General features: G+C 27.0%; 1 protein-coding gene across 2 annotated transcripts in view; it reads left to right on the forward strand.

Annotated features, from left to right (window-relative positions):
- The window catches only part of LOC145296841 (receptor-type tyrosine-protein phosphatase alpha-like), a 978,869-nt gene that overhangs the window by 587,898 nt on the left and 371,686 nt on the right, over nucleotides 1-19,285 (forward strand). Inside the window, exon 12 of one of the 2 annotated variants that reach the window (XM_080142961.1) lies at nucleotides 6,244-6,356. In XM_080142961.1, coding sequence (XP_079999087.1) covers nucleotides 6,244-6,356 — 113 coding nt within the window. The remainder of the gene's footprint in view (nucleotides 1-6,243; nucleotides 6,357-19,285) is intronic. The other variant, XM_080142962.1, reaches the window with a different exon arrangement.

Below are 19,285 nucleotides of genomic sequence, written 5' to 3' on the forward strand. Positions count from 1 at the left end.
ATGACAACTTTACATTATATTTTATAATGACAACTTTACATTATATTTTATAATGACAACTTTACATTATATTTTATAATGACAACTTTACATTATATTTTATAATGACAACTTTACATTCCATTTTATAATGACAACTTTACATTCCATTTTAAAATGACAACTTTGCATTCCATTTTATAATGACAACTTTACATTCCATTTTATAATGACAACTTTACATTCCATTTTATAATGACAACTTTACATTCCATTTTATAATGACAACTTTACATTCCATTTTATAATGACAACTTACATTCCATTTTATAATGACAACTTTACATTCCATTTTATAATGACAACTTTACATTCCATTTTATAATGACAACTTTACATTCCATTTTATAATGACAACTTTACATTCCATTTTATAATGACAACTTTACATTCCATTTTATAATGACAACTTTACATTATATTTTATAATGACAACTTTACATTATATTTTATAATGACAACTTTACATTCCATTTTATAATGACAACTTTACATTCCATTTTATAATGACAACTTTACATTCCATTTTATAATGACAACTTTACATTCCATTTTATAATGACAACTTTACATTCCATTTTATAATGACAACTTTACATTCCATTTTATAATGACAACTTTACATTCCATTTTATAATGACAACTTTACATCCCATTTTATAATGACAACTTTACATTCCATTTTATAATGACAACTTTACATTCCATTTTATAATTACAACTTTACATTCCATTTTATAATGACAACTTTGCATTATATTTTAAAATGACAACTTTACATTCCATTTTATAATGACAACTTTACATTCCATTTTATAATGACAACTTTACATTCCATTTTATAATGACAACTTTACATTCCATTTTATAATGACAACTTTACATTCCATTTTAAAATGACAACTTTGCATTATATTTTATAATGACAACTTTACATTCCATTTTATAATGACAACTTTACATTCCATTTTATAATGACAACTTTACATTCCATTTTATAATGACAACTTTACATTCCATTTTATAATGACAACTTTACATTCCATTTTATAATGACAACTTTACATTCCATTTTATAATGACAACTTTACATTATATTTTATAATCACAACTTTACATTATATTTTATAATGACAACTTTACATTATATTTTATAATGACAACTTTACATTATATTTTATAATGACAACTTTACATTATATTTTATGACAACTTTACATTATATTTTATAATGACAACGTACGATTATATTTTATAATGACAACGTACCATTATATTCTATAATGACAACTTTATATTATATTCTATAATGACAACGTTATATTCCATTTTATAATGAAAATTTTACATTCCATTTTATAATGACAACTTTACATTCCATTTTATAATGACAACTTTACATTCCATTTTATAATGACAACTTTACATTCCATTTTATAATGACAACTTTACATTCCATTTTATAATGACAACTTTACATTCCATTTTATAATGACAACTTTACATTATATTTTATAATGACAACTTTACATTATATTTTATAATGACAACTTTACATTATATTTTATAATGACAACTTTACATTATATTTTAAAATGACACCTTTACATTATATTTTATAATGACACCTTTACATTATATTTTATAATGACAACTTTACATTATATTTTATAATGACAACTTTACATTATATTTTAAAATGACAGCTTTACATTATATTTTATAATGACAACTTTACATTATATTTTATAGTGACAACTTTACATTATATTTTATAATGACAACTTTACATTATATTTTCCCTTTTATTATGACAACTTTACATTCCATTTTATAATGACAAGATTACATTCCATTTTATAATGACAAGATTACATTCCATTTTATAATGACAAGATTACATTCCATTTTATAATGACAACTTTACATTCCAATTGATGATGACAACTTTACATTCCATTTTATAATGACAAGATTACATTCCATTTGATTATGCCAACAAGGCATTACATTTTATAATTACAAGCCGACATCACGTTTTATAATGACAAGCAAACATTACATTTTATAATGACAAGGGATTACATTTTATAATGACAAGCTAACATTACATATTATAATGACAAGATTACCTTACATGTAATGTAATTGTAATCTTGTAATTATAAAATTACAAGATTACATTACATTTTATAATGCCAACATGGCATTACATTTTATAATGCCAACATGGCATTACATTTTATAATGACAACATGGCATTACATTTTATAATGACAAGCTTACATTACATTTTATTATTACCAGCTTACATTCCATTTTCGAATTACAAGCTTACATTACATTTAATAATGATAAGCTTACATTACATTTTATAATGACAAGCTTACATTAAATTTTATAATGACAGCTTATATTTAATTTTATAATAACAAGCTTGCATTACATTTTATAATGTCAAGCTTGCATTACATTTTCTAATGTCAAGCTTGCATTACATTTTATAATGACAAGCTTGCATTACATTTTATAATGACAAGCTTTCATTACATTTTATAATGACAAGCTTGTATTACATTTTATAATGACAATCCGACATTACATGTTATAATGACAAGCTTTCATTACACTTATATAATAACAAGCTTACATTGCATTTCATAATGACTAGCTAACATTACATTGTATAATGACTAGCTAACATTACATGTTATAATGACAAGCTAACATTACATGTTATAATGACAAGCTAACATTACATGTTATAATGACAAGCTAACATTACATGTTATAATGACAAGCTAACATTACATGTTATAATGACAAGCTAACATTACATGTTATAATCACAAGCTAACATTGCATTTTATAATGACAAGCTAACATTACATTTTATAATGACAAAATTGCATTACATTTTATAATGACAACAAAGCATGACATTTTATAATGACAAGCTATAATTACATATTATAATGAGAAGATTACGGTACATTTTATAATGACAAGATTACATTGCACTTTATAATGACAACAAGGCATTACATTTTATATTGACAACAAGGCATTACATTTTATAATGAAAAGATTACATTACTTTTTATGATGACAAATTTGCATTACATTTCATAATGACAAGATTACATTACATTTAATGAGGATAAGATTACATTACATTTAATGAGGACAATATTACATGACATTTAATGACCACAAGATTACATTATAGTTAATGAACACAAGATTACATTATAGTTAATGAACACAAGATTACATTATAGTTAATGAACACAAGATTACATTATAGTTAATGAACACAAGATTACATTATAGTTAATGAACACAAGATTACATTATAGTTAATGAACACAAGATTACATTATAGTTAATGAACACAAGATTACATTATAGTTAATGAACACAAGATTACATTATAGTTAATGAACACAAGATTACATTATAGGTAATGAACACAAGATTACATTATAGTTAATGAACACAAGATTACATTATAGTTAATGAACACAAGATTACATTATAGTTAATGAACACAAGATTACATTATAGTTAATGAACACAAGATTACATTATAGTTAATGAACACAAGATTACATTATAGTTAATGAACACAAGATTACATTATAGTTAATGAACACAAGATTACATTATAGTTAATGAACACAAGATTACATTATAGTTAATGAACACAAGATTACATTATAATTAATGAACACAAGATTACATTATAGTTAATGAACACAAGATTACATTATAGGTAATGAAGACAAGATTACATTATAGGTAATGAAGACAAGATTACATTATATTTAATGAAGACAAGATTACATTACATTTAATGAAGACAAGATTACATTACATTTAATGAAGACAAGATTACATTACATTAATGAAGACAAGATTACATTACATTTTATAGTGACAACAAGGCATGACATTTTATGAACAACATGGCATTACATTTTATAATGACAAACTTACATTACAGTTTATAATGACATGATTACATCACAGTTTTTAATGACAAGCTTATATTACATTTGATAATAACAAGATTACATTACATTTTATAATGACAAGCTTACATTACATTTTATAATGACAAGCTTACATTACATTTTATAATGACAAGCTTACATTACATTTTATAATGACAAGATTACATTACATTTTATAACAAGCTTACATTACATTTTATAATGACAAGCTTACATTACATTTTATAATGACAGGATTACATTACATTTTATAATGACAAGATTACATTACATTTTATAATGACAAGATTACATTACATTTTATAATGACAAGCTTACATTACATTTTATAATGACAGGATTACATTACATTTTATAATGACAAGATTACATTACATTTTATAATGACAAGATTACATTACATTTTATAATGACAAGCTTACATTACATTTTATAATGACAGGATTACATTACATTTTATAATGACAAGATTACATTACATTTTATAATGACAAGATTACATTACATTTTATAATGACAAGCTTACATTACATTTTATAATGACAGGATTACATTACATTTTATAATGACAAGATTACATTACATTTTATAATGACAAGATTACATTACATTTTGGAAACACAAGATTACATTACAAGTTATAATGACAAGGTTACATTGCATTTTATAATGACAAGATTACATTACATTCTATGACAAGATTACATTACATTTTACGATGACAAGCTTATATTACATTTTATAATGACAACAAGGCATTACATGTTATGACAAGGTTACATTACATTTTATGATGTCAAGATCACATTACATTTCATAATGACAACTTTACATTACATTTTATAATTACAAGCTTACATTAGATTTTTATGACAAGATTACATTACATTTATTGACAACATTACATTACATTGGTTATGACAACATACATGCCATTTTATAATGACAAGCTTAATCATTACATTTTATGATGACAATGTCATGTTTAATGACAACATGACATCACATTTGTAAGTTTTTCCCACCTGTTTAAAGCCTGCCTTGTTAATTATAGACTTTGCATAGCTCAATATTTAGTTGAGTACGAGTTAAATGGTTAATGATGACTCGTTAGTAATAGACAATGTACGGTGAGGATTAATGATTGTTTCAGCGATCCCGCAAAAGGATTGACACTGGTTTCTACATCCTCTTTTTATTTAAAAGAAAACATAACCATTTTTTTTTTTTTGATTACAGATAATGTTGTTATGTTCAAAAAATGAATGTTAATCAATTTCAGCTACTGTACTCATTGATCTGGTCAGTATTATATTGTACGACCAGAAAATAACGAAACAAAAATCAATATGTTTGCATTTATTACAAATTATAGGTCTGAAGAAAGGTTTTATGTATATCAACTTGTTTGAATCATTGTTTTATTTTACTGTTTGAAGATCAGATCCATTTGCTCAAGATATACCATTTTTTCAAGACTGTTTTCTTTTTTATTTAGCACTATCAGTCCAAAAGACATTTAACTTTGGTGTCAAGTATCAATCTTAAATGGGTTTTTATTATTTGGTTGGTCAGATAATGGATAATTTTATGAAATACAGTACTACCTTATGACGAGCATATCTAGATATTCTTAGACTGAAAACATGTAAAATGCACAGATTCTCACAGCCTTAAAAGATTTGAATGTTGTCTTTGTTTTGTTTTGGTTTTTTTTTTTTGTTTTTTTTTTCAGGTATTGAGATTCTCACAGCCTTAAACGATTTATCTCCATGTACTGTCTTGTCTTTCTTGTTTACGTTTTGTTTTTTACGTATTAATAAGTTTTAGCGCAGAAATTGTTTTCAAGTCATTATTTTAATATTAAGAACATTTTTATGTACAAGTTTTTTTTTTATTCCTGATTTTATTATTTTCCCATTCTTTTTTTTTTTTTTCTAAGATTAACTATTTTGCTATGTGCTTTAAGCATTTTATTCATTCAGATGAAATTAAAGTGTCTGTAAAAGTACAGACTTATCATATATCTCTCTGTATTACTAATTGTGATTGAAAAAATGATTTATACTCTTTCTCTCAGTCACAATTTTATTGTTGTTTCTCTCCATTTTATTTCATGGCAATTGCAGGTAGATTCTAATAAACTGTGTTTTTAATGATAAAATTATTGTTTACTTGTCCACCTCAGATATCGTAGGAATCAAAAGATGAAGAACAATTTTGGAACATCTGCAGAAGAAACTCCTGAGACCCATGAAGGTAGCAAAGAAACTGACCCTTTCCTCGTTGGGATCCCGTATGGTAAGATCATACATGCCAACCCTACTACAACAATAATTACAGCTATAGAAGTGTTGTCTAGCCACATGTGTTTGTGTGTGCGTGTGCGTGTGTGTGTATATATATATATATATATATATATATATATATATATATATATATATATATATATGCTACACACATTTCAGCTAGCATTAAGCAGACATATATTTGGAAACTTAAGAGAGAACATCTCTGTAGTTAGATCATTGCAAGCGTACAAACAGAAAATTCTTTTATTTTCACAACATGGTACACTATTCCTAATTTATGATGTAATGCTGTACATGAGTCATGTAAAATGAGTAGCAAACTTTATCACTCATTTATTTATTCATTTTTATTTATTTAAATTTTTATTTTATTTTTTATTTTTTGATATATTAAAATGGTAATCATTTGAGCTTTTAATAATCTGTTTAGTGTGTATGGTTTGTTGTGTAATTGTGGTGATTTTTTGTAAAAATGTTTGTCTTTCCAACCAGTGAATCAGTTGTAGACCTACAATCTTAGGTACCTACTCATCCATATTAATAAAGACTACACATTATTTAAAAGCTTCTTCCATTCAGTTTGGAGGTCACTTAGATTTTCTCAACATCTTATATTAACAACATATAAACTTCTGTAATTTTATTTTTTACTCAGCATCCTTCTCTTCACCGCCATTCTAAAATTGTAGGTCTAAAATTTATGGATGGAATTTCTTTGTACTATTTTGTGCATATGTTTTTTTTTCTATGTTTAATCTGCACAATAAAACTTTTTCCATTTTTTTCTATAATTAGGTAAAATATTTATGAACATCAAGAAAGTACCATGAGAAATATTTATAAACCTACAACAAATGTTAGCTGAAGTTCACAAAAATATGGATGAAGAATAAAAAGTAACATTATAATATTAATGTTTCAAAAATAGGGATGAACAATTATAAATAACGTTATAATATTAATATTACAAAAATATACATGAACAATTATAAATAACATTATAATATTAATATTACAAAAATAGGGATGAACAATTATAAGTAACATTATAATATTAATATTACAAAAATATGGATTAACAATTATAAATAACGTTATAATATTAATATTACAAAAATATGGATGAACAATTATAAGTAACATTATAATATTAATATTACAAAAATATGGATGAACAATTATAAGTAACATTATAATATTAATATTTCAAAAATATGGATGAACAATGATAAGTAACATTATAATATTAATATTTCAAAAATAGGGATGAACAATTATAAGTAACATTATAATATTAATATTTCAAAAATAGGGATGAACAATTATAAGTAACATTATAATATTAATATTTCAAAAATAGGGATGAACAATTATAAGTAACATTATAATATTAATATTACAAAAATATGGATGAACAATTATAAGTAACATTATAATATTAATATTTCAAAAATATGGATTAACAATTATAAATAACATTATAATATTAATATTTCAAAAATAGGGATGAACAATTATAAGTAACATTATAATATTAATATTTCAAAAATAGGGATGAACAATTATAAGTAACATTATAATATTAATATTACAAAAATAGGGATGAACAATTATAAGTAACATTATAATATTAATATTACAAAAATATGGATGAACAATTATAAGTAACATTATAATATTAATATTTCAAAAATAGGGATGAACAATTATAAGTAACATTATAATATTAATATTACAAAAATATGGATGAACAATTATAAGTAACATTATAATATTAATATTTCAAAAATAGGGATGAACAATTATAAGTAACATTATAATATTAATATTACAAAAATATGGATGAACAATTATAAGTAACATTATAATATTAATATTTCAAAAATAGGGATGAACAATTATAAGTAACATTATAATATTAATATTACAAAAATATGGATGAACAATTATAAGTAACATTATAATATTAATATTACAAAAATAGGGATGAACAATTATAAGTAACATTATAATATTAATATTACAAAAATATGGATGAACAATTATAAGTAACATTATAATATTAATATTTCAAAAATAGGGATGAACAATTATAAGTAACATTATAATATTAATATTACAAAAATATGGATGAACAATTATAAGTAACATTATAATATTAATATTTCAAAAATAGGGATGAACAATTATAAGTAACATTATAATATTAATATTTCAAAAATAGGGATAAACAATTATAAGTAACATTATAATATTAATATTTCAAAAATAGGGATGAACAATTATAAGTAACATTATAATATTAATATTACAAAAATATGGATGAACAATTATAAGTAACATTATAATATTAGTATTTCAAAAATAGGGATGAACAATGATAAGTAACATTATAATATTAATATTACAAAAAGTGGAAAGTGAATACTTGAATGGATTGTTTAATAAGAATATACTACATAAAGTGAAATTAAAAATATAAAACCTCAGATATACATTCTGTAAATAAAGGAATAACATTGGAGAGACCTTTATAAAATCATAAAAATTACTCTAATGCTATTCTTTTCACAGAAAATATATATTTTTATATAATTCAAATACAAATTCATTCTGATGATATGAACTTTTAGCACTAACATCAATTTAGAAAAAATTTTCTTCTCAGTTGAAATCTCTTTTTTATCTGAATGTTTATCTGAAAATAGTTTTGTGATTGAATTACATTTCCTTTGAAGAAAATATCTGCTGAGCATCTGAATGAATAATCTAAAAGCAATTTTAGGAATTAATATGCAAAAAGAATATATTTACAAACTTCAACATTAGGCAGTATTTCATGAGTGCTGACTTATTTTTTTTAAGACTGAATCGAATTATAGTGAATATAGATTAAGAACCAAAACTAAATTTGGCGGCAGAATTATTTAGTCTAAAAAGGATTTTCTATCGGAAAGTAGTTGATTAAAATGGCTGACTTGTTATCTGAAAAAACACAAATGAATTCGCAAAGATTGAATGGTTGAATTGTTTGATAATAAACTGTTATGCATTGTAATGGATTTAATGTACCAAAATGCATTATAGTGAAAGTAATGTCATCAGTAAATTAATATAAATAATTCTTTCTAAATGTTATTTTAATATCATTAAAAAAAAAATAAACAATCTAGTAATAAGTAAATTATTTCTTGTAATCTATTATATAAAGGAGAGTTAGCTCTGTGTGTGTGTGTTCAGGTAAAAGTAAAACACAAGAAGCACCCATAGATTTACTGTTTATATATTCATCATGGGATCTTCTTTTTTTTTTTTTTTTTTTTTTTTTTTTCAGCAATTTTCAAGTAATTATGTAGTAATATGGAAGTCAGTGCTCGGAAAAATATCTTCAGAAAATAACTCCTGAGTTTTATTTTGGGACTCCTTAAAGTTATTGCACAAAGTATATACACAGTCACTGGATTTCATCCAGCCCTCTGGAATGGATGGTTTTAGTAGTGCTTCTTAATTTTATTTAGATAGTTTTCTGAAGGTTTCTTTACTTATATTTTGTAAAATTCGGTATTGCCTAGGAGCAACACATGTATTACATTTGGTAAGTGTTCAATATCCTAAATAGAGCTAGTGTGTTTAAACTATGTTGCCCAAAAGAAAGTATTTCACTGTTTTGTTATACTTTTGTATACAAGAAAACGTATTGGTGTTGCCTAGGACTTATAATAGTAGTAATACACTATTATATTTGGTAAGTTGTATATCTTCTGGCAAAAGCCCTTAATGCCCTTGATAGAGCAGGTATTATTATTTCCCATGTTGCCCAGGAGCAATAACTCCAGTGTTTTGTTATAGTGTTGTATACTAGGCAAGAAACTCTGTGTTGCCTAATAAAAATAAAAGTAAGTTTACAGCATTACATTTGGTAAAGTCAAAAACTACATAAGATATATGCTTATTTTTTCATTCATTTTTTAAATTCATTTTTATTTTTCATTTATTTTTATTAACTTTCAATCATTTTTTTCTTACTTCATTTATTCATTTAATTTTTTGTATGTTTTTTTTCATTCATTGTTTTGATTATTTCATTCATTTTTTCCCCATTCATTTGAGTGATATGTTAATTGTAAAGTTCAAGATAGAGCTGATGTGTTTAAACACTGTCTTGCCCAAGAGAAAGAAATTCACTGTTTTGTTATTATTATTGTTATTATTTTGTTATTATATAAGAAAAGGTAGATACAATAATAGTAATATTTCAGTATTACGTCTAGAAATGGTATAGGTTAATGCAAATGTTCTCAGTATACTAGATAGAGCAGGTGTGTGTTTGAATGCTACATTGCTCAAGAGCAATTACTTCTAAGTGTTCTATAAAATAAGTAAACTCTGTTACTATTATGTGTGAAAACAATAAAATAAATAATACAGTATTATGTTTAGTAAATGGTATATGCCAATTGAAAAGTGTCCTGGGTGTAGTCTAAGAACGTTAGGTATACTAGATAGAATCAGAATTTTTTTTAAAACACTATATTGCACAAACGTAATAACTTGAAAATGTTTTGTTATAATGCTGTATACTACACAAGAAACTTAGTGTTGCAGCAATAATATACTAATGCAGTATTACATGTAATTCTTCTCAATTATTAAATCATTTCTCTCTGATAGGTTCATAAGAGTAGTAGTTGATGGGCAAAAATCAGAAGCTCACAGTATTAATGCTGGAGTCCCTCAGGGGTCCATCCTGGGCCCAACTCTTTTCCTGATCTACATTAATGATCTTCCAAATCACATCCTTACATCATTCGTAGACATTTTTGCTGACGACACTACCATCTGTGGTAGCACATCTAAGACAGTAAACAACCAAGTTCTCTTCAATTCTCTCTCCTCTGATCTTGATCACGTTGTACAATGGGGAAAAGAGTGGCTGGTTACTTTTAATGCATCTAAAACCAAGCTTCTATCTTTACATCATCAACGTTCTGATCCCCATCTGGCATCAATTAAAATGAATGGCTTTCGTCTTGGGGAGGCCTCAAGTTTTGATAGGCTTCTGGGCTTGACCTTTACTCCTGATCTTAAATGGAATACTTACATCAAATCTGTTGCCAAGGCTGCTGGAAAAATGGTGGGATCCTTCTATCGATCCAGTAGATATCTCACTGCTGATGCAATTCTCTATCTATATAAGAGCCAGATACGTCCAAGTATGGAATACTGTCGCCACATATGGACAGGAGCTGCTAGAAAAGACTTGTCCTGCCTTGATAGGGTTCAAAATACACTTTGTGGCCTGGTGGGAGGTGTCCTTTTCTCTTCGCTGCAACCTCTATCTCACAGAAGAGATGTTGCGAGTTTGTCTCTGCTTTATCGTTATTTTCATGGAAAGTGTTCAACTGAGCTTCAGTCTATGGTCCCCCCACCCTGCCAAACTTTCACAAGAAATACTCGTCTAGCTGAAAACACTATCAATAATTCCCCCCACCCTTTATCTGTGCCTAAACCTAAACATAGATTCTATGATCAAAGCTTCTTTCTTAGAACTGCATGCCTGTGGAATTGTCTTCCGTTTTCCTATTTTCCAGCTGTCTATACTATGGTTGTCTTCAAGTCCAACGTGAACAAGTTTCTGATAAGCCGTTCCACTTAAGTTAACAAATTTACCGAACTTCCATTACTATCGATTACTATATTGTCCTTTTGACTGCTGCACACTCTTTAACCCTTATCCTTGAGTGGCCTATCGGCCTTGATAAGTGGCGATGCCTATGTAAAAAAAATAAAAATAAATAAAAATAAAATAAGTGCTAAATACTCCAGATAGATCCGGTGTGCTTTAACATCACATTACCCAGGAGTATTAACTTCAATCTATTTTGTTAATGTTATAAATTAGACAAGAAACTCTTTGTTGCCCACAAGCAATAAATGTAAAACTTTACATTTACATTATTACATTTGGTAAGTAATATGTATATTATCCAAAAGTGCTCAATACTCTAGATAAAGCATTTGTCTAAATGCTGCATTGCCTGGAAGCAATAAGATCAGTGTGTTTTGCGTTGCATCCTAGACAAGAAATTAGGTGTTGTCCGGAAGCAATAAATTAATAATACAGCTGTGCACTCTATAAGTGCTCTACTCAAAGCCATAAATTAGGCTGGTGTGTGTTATTAGACCCTATTACACTTCGTAAATGATATATGTGGAATCAAATAATGATCAGTATCCTACATAGAGCAGGTGGTTGCAATAATTACTCTTAGTAAATGCTATGTACTGAATTGAAAAATGGTTAACCCCAGCCAATGCTAGGTAGTAATATGTATTCTATATAAATAAAACAGTAGGTGTGTGTGTGTCTGTGAAAATATTTAACCGATAAACTCTTAAACTACTGGTTACATAACACTGAAATTAACAGAAAATAGTAATTATACACCAAGGATGGTTTTTAACGAGTAAAATCTTTGTTTGGATGGATGAATAACATGCATAGAAATATGTCGGCAAGTTTAAATGAAAAAAGTTCATTTCAACTTGCTGACATATTCCTATTACTTTTGTGCATGTGCAAATTCATTCATAGCTTCAATTTGTTTAATTTTAAATCTTATCTATCTGTTGATAGCTCAAATGGTAGGGAGTGTGGCTGGAGCACTAAATGTTTTGATTTACATTCAAGCTGATGATACCTAAGTCATTTTTGTTTTTGTTTTGTTTTTTTGTAATCTTTTGAAATCTATACTATATATTAGGTACAATATAATATTCAGTAGAGAATTGGCTCTGTAATAATAAATATGAAATCTGCATGAATTAAAATATATGTAAGCATATTTTATGACCAGACAAGCACCTCCCCCCCCCACACACACCAACATACATAATAATTTATAAATAAATTATAACACATTTTAGTGGATACCATAATAGTAATATTTCAGTATTACATTTAGAAAATGGTATATGTTAATTAATAAAAGAATTTTTGCAGAAAAGTTATTTGTACAAATAAAATATTTAATTCAATAAGTATTTCATTTAACAGTTTAACTTGTTTTAGAAGAAAATAGATTGCATTGTAGTATCTTAATGAAATCGCATAACTGTTTTGTTTGATTCAAAAAAGGGAAAAGAAAAGCAAAGAGCTTCTGTCAACACTTTATATGCATGTCGGTTTGAGCTTAGTGTGTAAACACTTATATGAAGATTGATAAGACAACATTTGGCATAATTATGTTGTCATAGCTACGACTATTGTCTGTAAGTTAAATGCTAAAGACAATGCACAATGTCAATTATTGTGAAATGACAAAAGCATTTGTTTTGGGCAGAATTATATTTCTAAATAAATGTATGTTCTTGAACAAAACCATTTTTTTCTCCTTACATACATCAGAAAACTGGAGTGGAATGATAAAGATTAGCTATAACTTGCTGAATTTCAGAGAAGTATGTATAAGAGTAGCCTACACAAATTAAGTAGTGTTTCTAAGCTGGCACATTCAACGAGAATGTCTATGGACTAAATATTAAATAGTCCGAAAGAAATTAAAAATAGAAATCTAGTCTAGCAAAATTAACTTCTTCTCAAGGTTACAGCTATCAAGTTGAGAGGTAAAAACATTTGAAGTGTATCATTTATTATCACCAACTAGAAAAAATTTAATCATTTACATATTGGAGAATCATAGAGATCAAAGATATACGTGCATAAATAGAATCTATACACATACAAGTTGCAATATGCACAGGCATTTTTAAACCTTTCTACACAGACACACACACACACACACACACACACACACACATTAAGTAATTTTAGCTTAGCTGGAGCAAACTAAGTAATTTTACCTTAGTATATTGCTAATAATACAATATAACAATATCAAATAAAAATTGTATAGTCAGAAGCAGTCATTTGTCAACTTAAATGCTATTTGGATCTGCCTTTGAAAATTAAAAATTAAATGCTTTTATATTATCACTCAACACACACATATATGTGTGCATGTGTGTCAGAGAAGTAATATAAAAATAATTATATTATGTAATTCAGATCTATTCTTATGTTCAAGTATATATACATGTACAGTATTGTTTATTTATATAAAGATTATTGGCTATGCATGTGCATACATGTGTCTGCAGTATCTCTTTTCAGAGACATTGCATCACCAGGCTGTGTTGTCACTGGAAACCAAACTCAAGGATATTCGCTCTGAATTATAGATATGATTTGGGGAATATTATTCTGCCTCTACAAAGATGCCCGTTGCATATTAATAACTACCACTAATATTTTCAGGTGGTATTTAGTTAGTTGCTCTGTGTAGTACAGAAAATCTCTTGTCACTGTAAGCTTTGGTTAATAAGTGTTTCACTGACAGAGCAACTGATCTTTGAGTGCCTAGATGCACATAATTTGAACCTCTGTGCATTTACTAAGGCAATGTTATAAAGGGTGATAGCCACTCAATGTCACTTGAAAGCATTATATGGAGTGTAATGTATGTGTAAAACAATGGTGTCCGTGGTGTTTAGATTTTGGAAAGATTAATTGTTTAGAATGACAGCCAGATAATGTTTGAGAATTGATAATGTTGGTAATCGCTTCTATTGAATCAAATTCTATGCTTCACTTTCATATCTTCAACCTCCTTTAAAATTAACTTGGCAGAAAAAGTTTAAAAAAAAAAAAAAATTATATGTAACTGAATTTATTGATTGGGAATCTGCATTTTACTGAATTTATATATTTAAAAAATTATATAAAATCTATCCATTAAAAATGAATATATATGATTTTTTATGAATGAATCATATACAGATTTTATAATAATTAAATTTTAATGTCTAATTAGACCATTTAGTGTTGTAAGTCTATTAATATTTTATTCTGGTAATTGAGAATGTAAAAGAAATGATTCTGAATAGTTGCTCAAAATGCCTTTGAGAGAAAAAGTGTAGGTAAAGGATTAGGTTTAAAATGTATCTATTGTATAAATAGCAAAATTTAAATATGAAATAAGTGTCTGTGTTCTATAAAACATATCAAGCAGGGCTAAATATAAAAATTAAAGGAAACAAATGGAGCTAACTTATAGTTTTTGAAAGCATATATCAGTAATTGGCCTAAACTGATACCGAAGTAGATTTGTATATGCAAATTTTGAACCAAAAAAACATGCCAGTCAACAGAATAGGGGAAAATCTGGCTGTACTTTATATTTATACTCCTATAAATCTGTTTTTTTAATTTTTTTTTTTTTTTGTCTTGATATTCATATTATAAATCCTTTTTTCTATTTAAAAAGAAAATACAACTTTCTTATATATGGATTGTAGAATTGCATTCACTAGCAAAAGATCTAGCTAATTTGCATATTCTTTTAAACATTCATTTTAATTAATTCCCTATTAGTTTTTTCGATTTTCTTATGGGATGATATGGGATGATCATCTTTAGTTAACTATTACGTGTAATTATATTCATGCAGATATTCTACGTGATTTATGCTTGTGTAATATTTGCACAAAAACATAGTAAACACAAAACTTTTTTCCATATATATTTATGTATACATATATATTTTTCTTTAAAAAATTTTGCCTATCAAACTCCTAGTTTTTGGTTTACAGACATGAAACTTCATATATAAGGTATTTTAACTCATGCGAAACTTTATATTTGGGTTTTAGCCCAGGAAAATTGGTTCAAAAGTGTGAAAATATTTTAACAATAACATTTGCCAGCATTACAAATATATCTGCATAACATAGTAGCTATCTTTACAGCAAGCATGTCTTCATAGTTCAGTCATTAACAACAGAGGAAAAAGTAAATCGTAAGCTAAATGTTTTGGTTCTGATTTGCAGTGGTGGTGCACAACTCATTTTTTTTTTTTTTTAACTTTTTAAATCATTACTATATATTGGGTCCAATATAATCGCCTGTATATAATATTTTGATTGCAGAAATTTCCCTCTGGACCAAATTACTGTAGGTTTGAAACAACAGATGCCACATACGAATTTATTATGTCTACACTATTATCCATCTTATGTAATTTTTGAACACCATTTACGCCACATTTTGTGGTTATAATAAAATCCTACATTTCATTCTAGGAGCGCCATCATCACAATCACAATCCTTTAGAGGAAGTAGTTTGTATTTTCCCCTCTAAATGTCAAGTACTCTTACTGCTCCCAGTCATCACTGGGAGGATTTCTACACTTCTGACAGACATTGGGTTGCGCCCTTATTAATTGGGCCATAACTGGCCCTTATTAACTCATAGCCATAACATAATCCTTCCATAATTCTTTTTTCTATTGGGAAAATACAAAACTAATTAATTCTTCATTCTCATATTCTGCTAAATCTCATTGGCTGATTCATTCCAGAATCTAACTCTTATTACAAAAACGAACACTCCAGAAATTTACCAATATAGCGTCACTCTATACAAGACACAATCGTTTTATATAAAATACACCTAATATAAACATATTAAACAACTGCAACACATTGAGACAATGTTTATAAGCCAAGAATGCTTTCATTTATACATTAAGTATACCGCACATGTTAATTTTTAGTAAACAGTTATACTACTGTGCTAAATCTTTTCTGTTTACATACATTGGACATACTGTTTTTCAACACCTTGGCACTGATAACCATTATTTCTTCTTTATTTTATCAAAGCTAGATAAACCCCTCTTTTTTTAAGTACGTTTGACGAAAAATAGATTAATTGATTAATATAGCCAAGACCTGTACTGTCTATTTCTGACTACAGTGGTAATTCTTTTCTGTGTACATGCATCGTACATACTGTTTTTTGACACATCGGCACTGATAACTATTATTTCTCCTTTCTTTTAGAATGGGCGAAAATTCTTTAATACACTAAATAAAAAAAAAATTTAAAAAAAAAAACGATTTAGCAATTATTATAGCCAAGACCCATGTTCATGACCAGTATTTTGCAGTTTATATACTTAAAAATTTCCTCATATATGATTTGGAAGCCTTTAAACTATCTACAATTTACAGTTTATATACCAAAAAAAATCTCATGTGATTTGGAAGCCTTTAAACTGTCTATTCCTGACTATTTGCAAAGTTTGTGTGTGTTTGTTAATGTGCGTACATGATGGCGTGTTTCTGTTTTCATGTTTGCATATGTGCATGTGCATGCATACGTGTGTGTGTGTGAGTGCATGTGTTTGTGTGTACATGTGCTTGTTGCATTAACCAGACTACGCTACAGCAATGCATGGTTTGGACGGTACAGCTTGTATAATAATAAATACAAAATCTGCATTAAACAAAATCATATTTAAGCGTATTTTATGACCAGGCAATGCTGGATGATCTGCTAGTATAAGATGAATTAAAGCTGTAAAGTAATATTTTTAGACAACATTATATAACTAATAATACTGAATAAACAATATAGATGTTTGCATTATTGAGTTAAAATTTTAGCTGATTTCAATCTGATTGTGTTTACTGATTATTTGTTGATTCTGAATATTGACTGTTGAAAAGTCTCCATTTACTTGTCTCCTCTTGAGAGCAGAATTAAACACAAGGGTGATTTTTAATGTGAAGAACATCCAACTCTCCAAAAAAAGACGTAGATTAGGATGAAAGTAAAAGTTGCCTCAGACTAGAAGGATTTCTCCTTCATTGACAGTAACAAAAAAAGTGTAGCATTAGAACAGATACTACACTTCGCTCCTAGACTGTTGAAAAGTCTGTTAACATTATCCTGTTTTATGGTGAATACAGTTTATTATATTTTCATCATGAATTATTTTAATTACTAAAAGGGAGTTGGAAAATTGTAAGCCTTAACAATACATGAAGAAACTGGAGGCACCTCTCCATAGCATGATATAGAAAAGTTCCATTTCTCCAATTTTCATTAGAGAAATGGAACTTTTATTATTGTTTAATGGTTTAACTATTTCAAAACAAAAACTGCCAGTGAATAAGGAACAAAAAAACAAGCCTGAAATAATTATAGTGCATAGGCAACAATTGGATAATCTGAGTAAATGTATATCATAAGTGTTACAGTTGAAACTGATTGGAGTTGCTTAGGAAAGAAAGTTTTGTGTGTGTGTGCAACCCTTTCGCACACACAAAACACACACACGAAGACATTTCAGCTTTTTAGCTATTGGCTACTCATATCCCTTTATGCTCTTTATATATATATATATATATATATATATATATATATATATATATATATATATTAATGGAAAAATATTGCAACTGGAAAATCAAAACTCCATAAATAACAAAACTTTCAGCTTTTCGTTTTGGAATTTTTGAAATGAGGATTTGTATTAATCAGACTACTGTTCTCATTTTCGTTTTTATAATCACAGCATTTTGACTGATTCAACCACCATTCTATTTTTCAAACTTGGGAACTTCTAGACTAGCTTGGCAGAATTTTGTACAGAATACTTTATTTAACATATGTTGGTAGATTATTCTTATTCTGTCAGCCATGACCAGCTAGAAGTGTTATGCTATTCTTAGTTATTATCACCTGTGGTAATGATTGAATCTTCCAAATAATTATATGCTTATATAGAATAGTAATAAGGTTAGAGCTTCTATGATTGTTCATGTGCACCCATACTGTAATGGTGAAAAGTGTTAATCAGTTCTAAATGACAATTCTATGGTGGTTGAAGGTAATAATAATTAAGAATAACACAAAATTAACAATTCAACCTCATCGTGGCTTACAAAATAAGAGCAATCTACTTCCGATGCATTAAATAGAATTCCATATAGGTTTTCAAATTCAAGAAGATGTACCTGAAGAAAGTCAGAGGTTATATTGGCCAAAATGAAAAGAGGAGAATAGTGGT

Source organism: Euprymna scolopes, chromosome 17 (genome assembly GCF_053919585.1).
Source record: "Euprymna scolopes isolate OS-2025 chromosome 17, ASM5391958v1, whole genome shotgun sequence".
NCBI lineage: Eukaryota > Metazoa > Mollusca > Cephalopoda > Sepiida > Sepiolidae > Euprymna > Euprymna scolopes.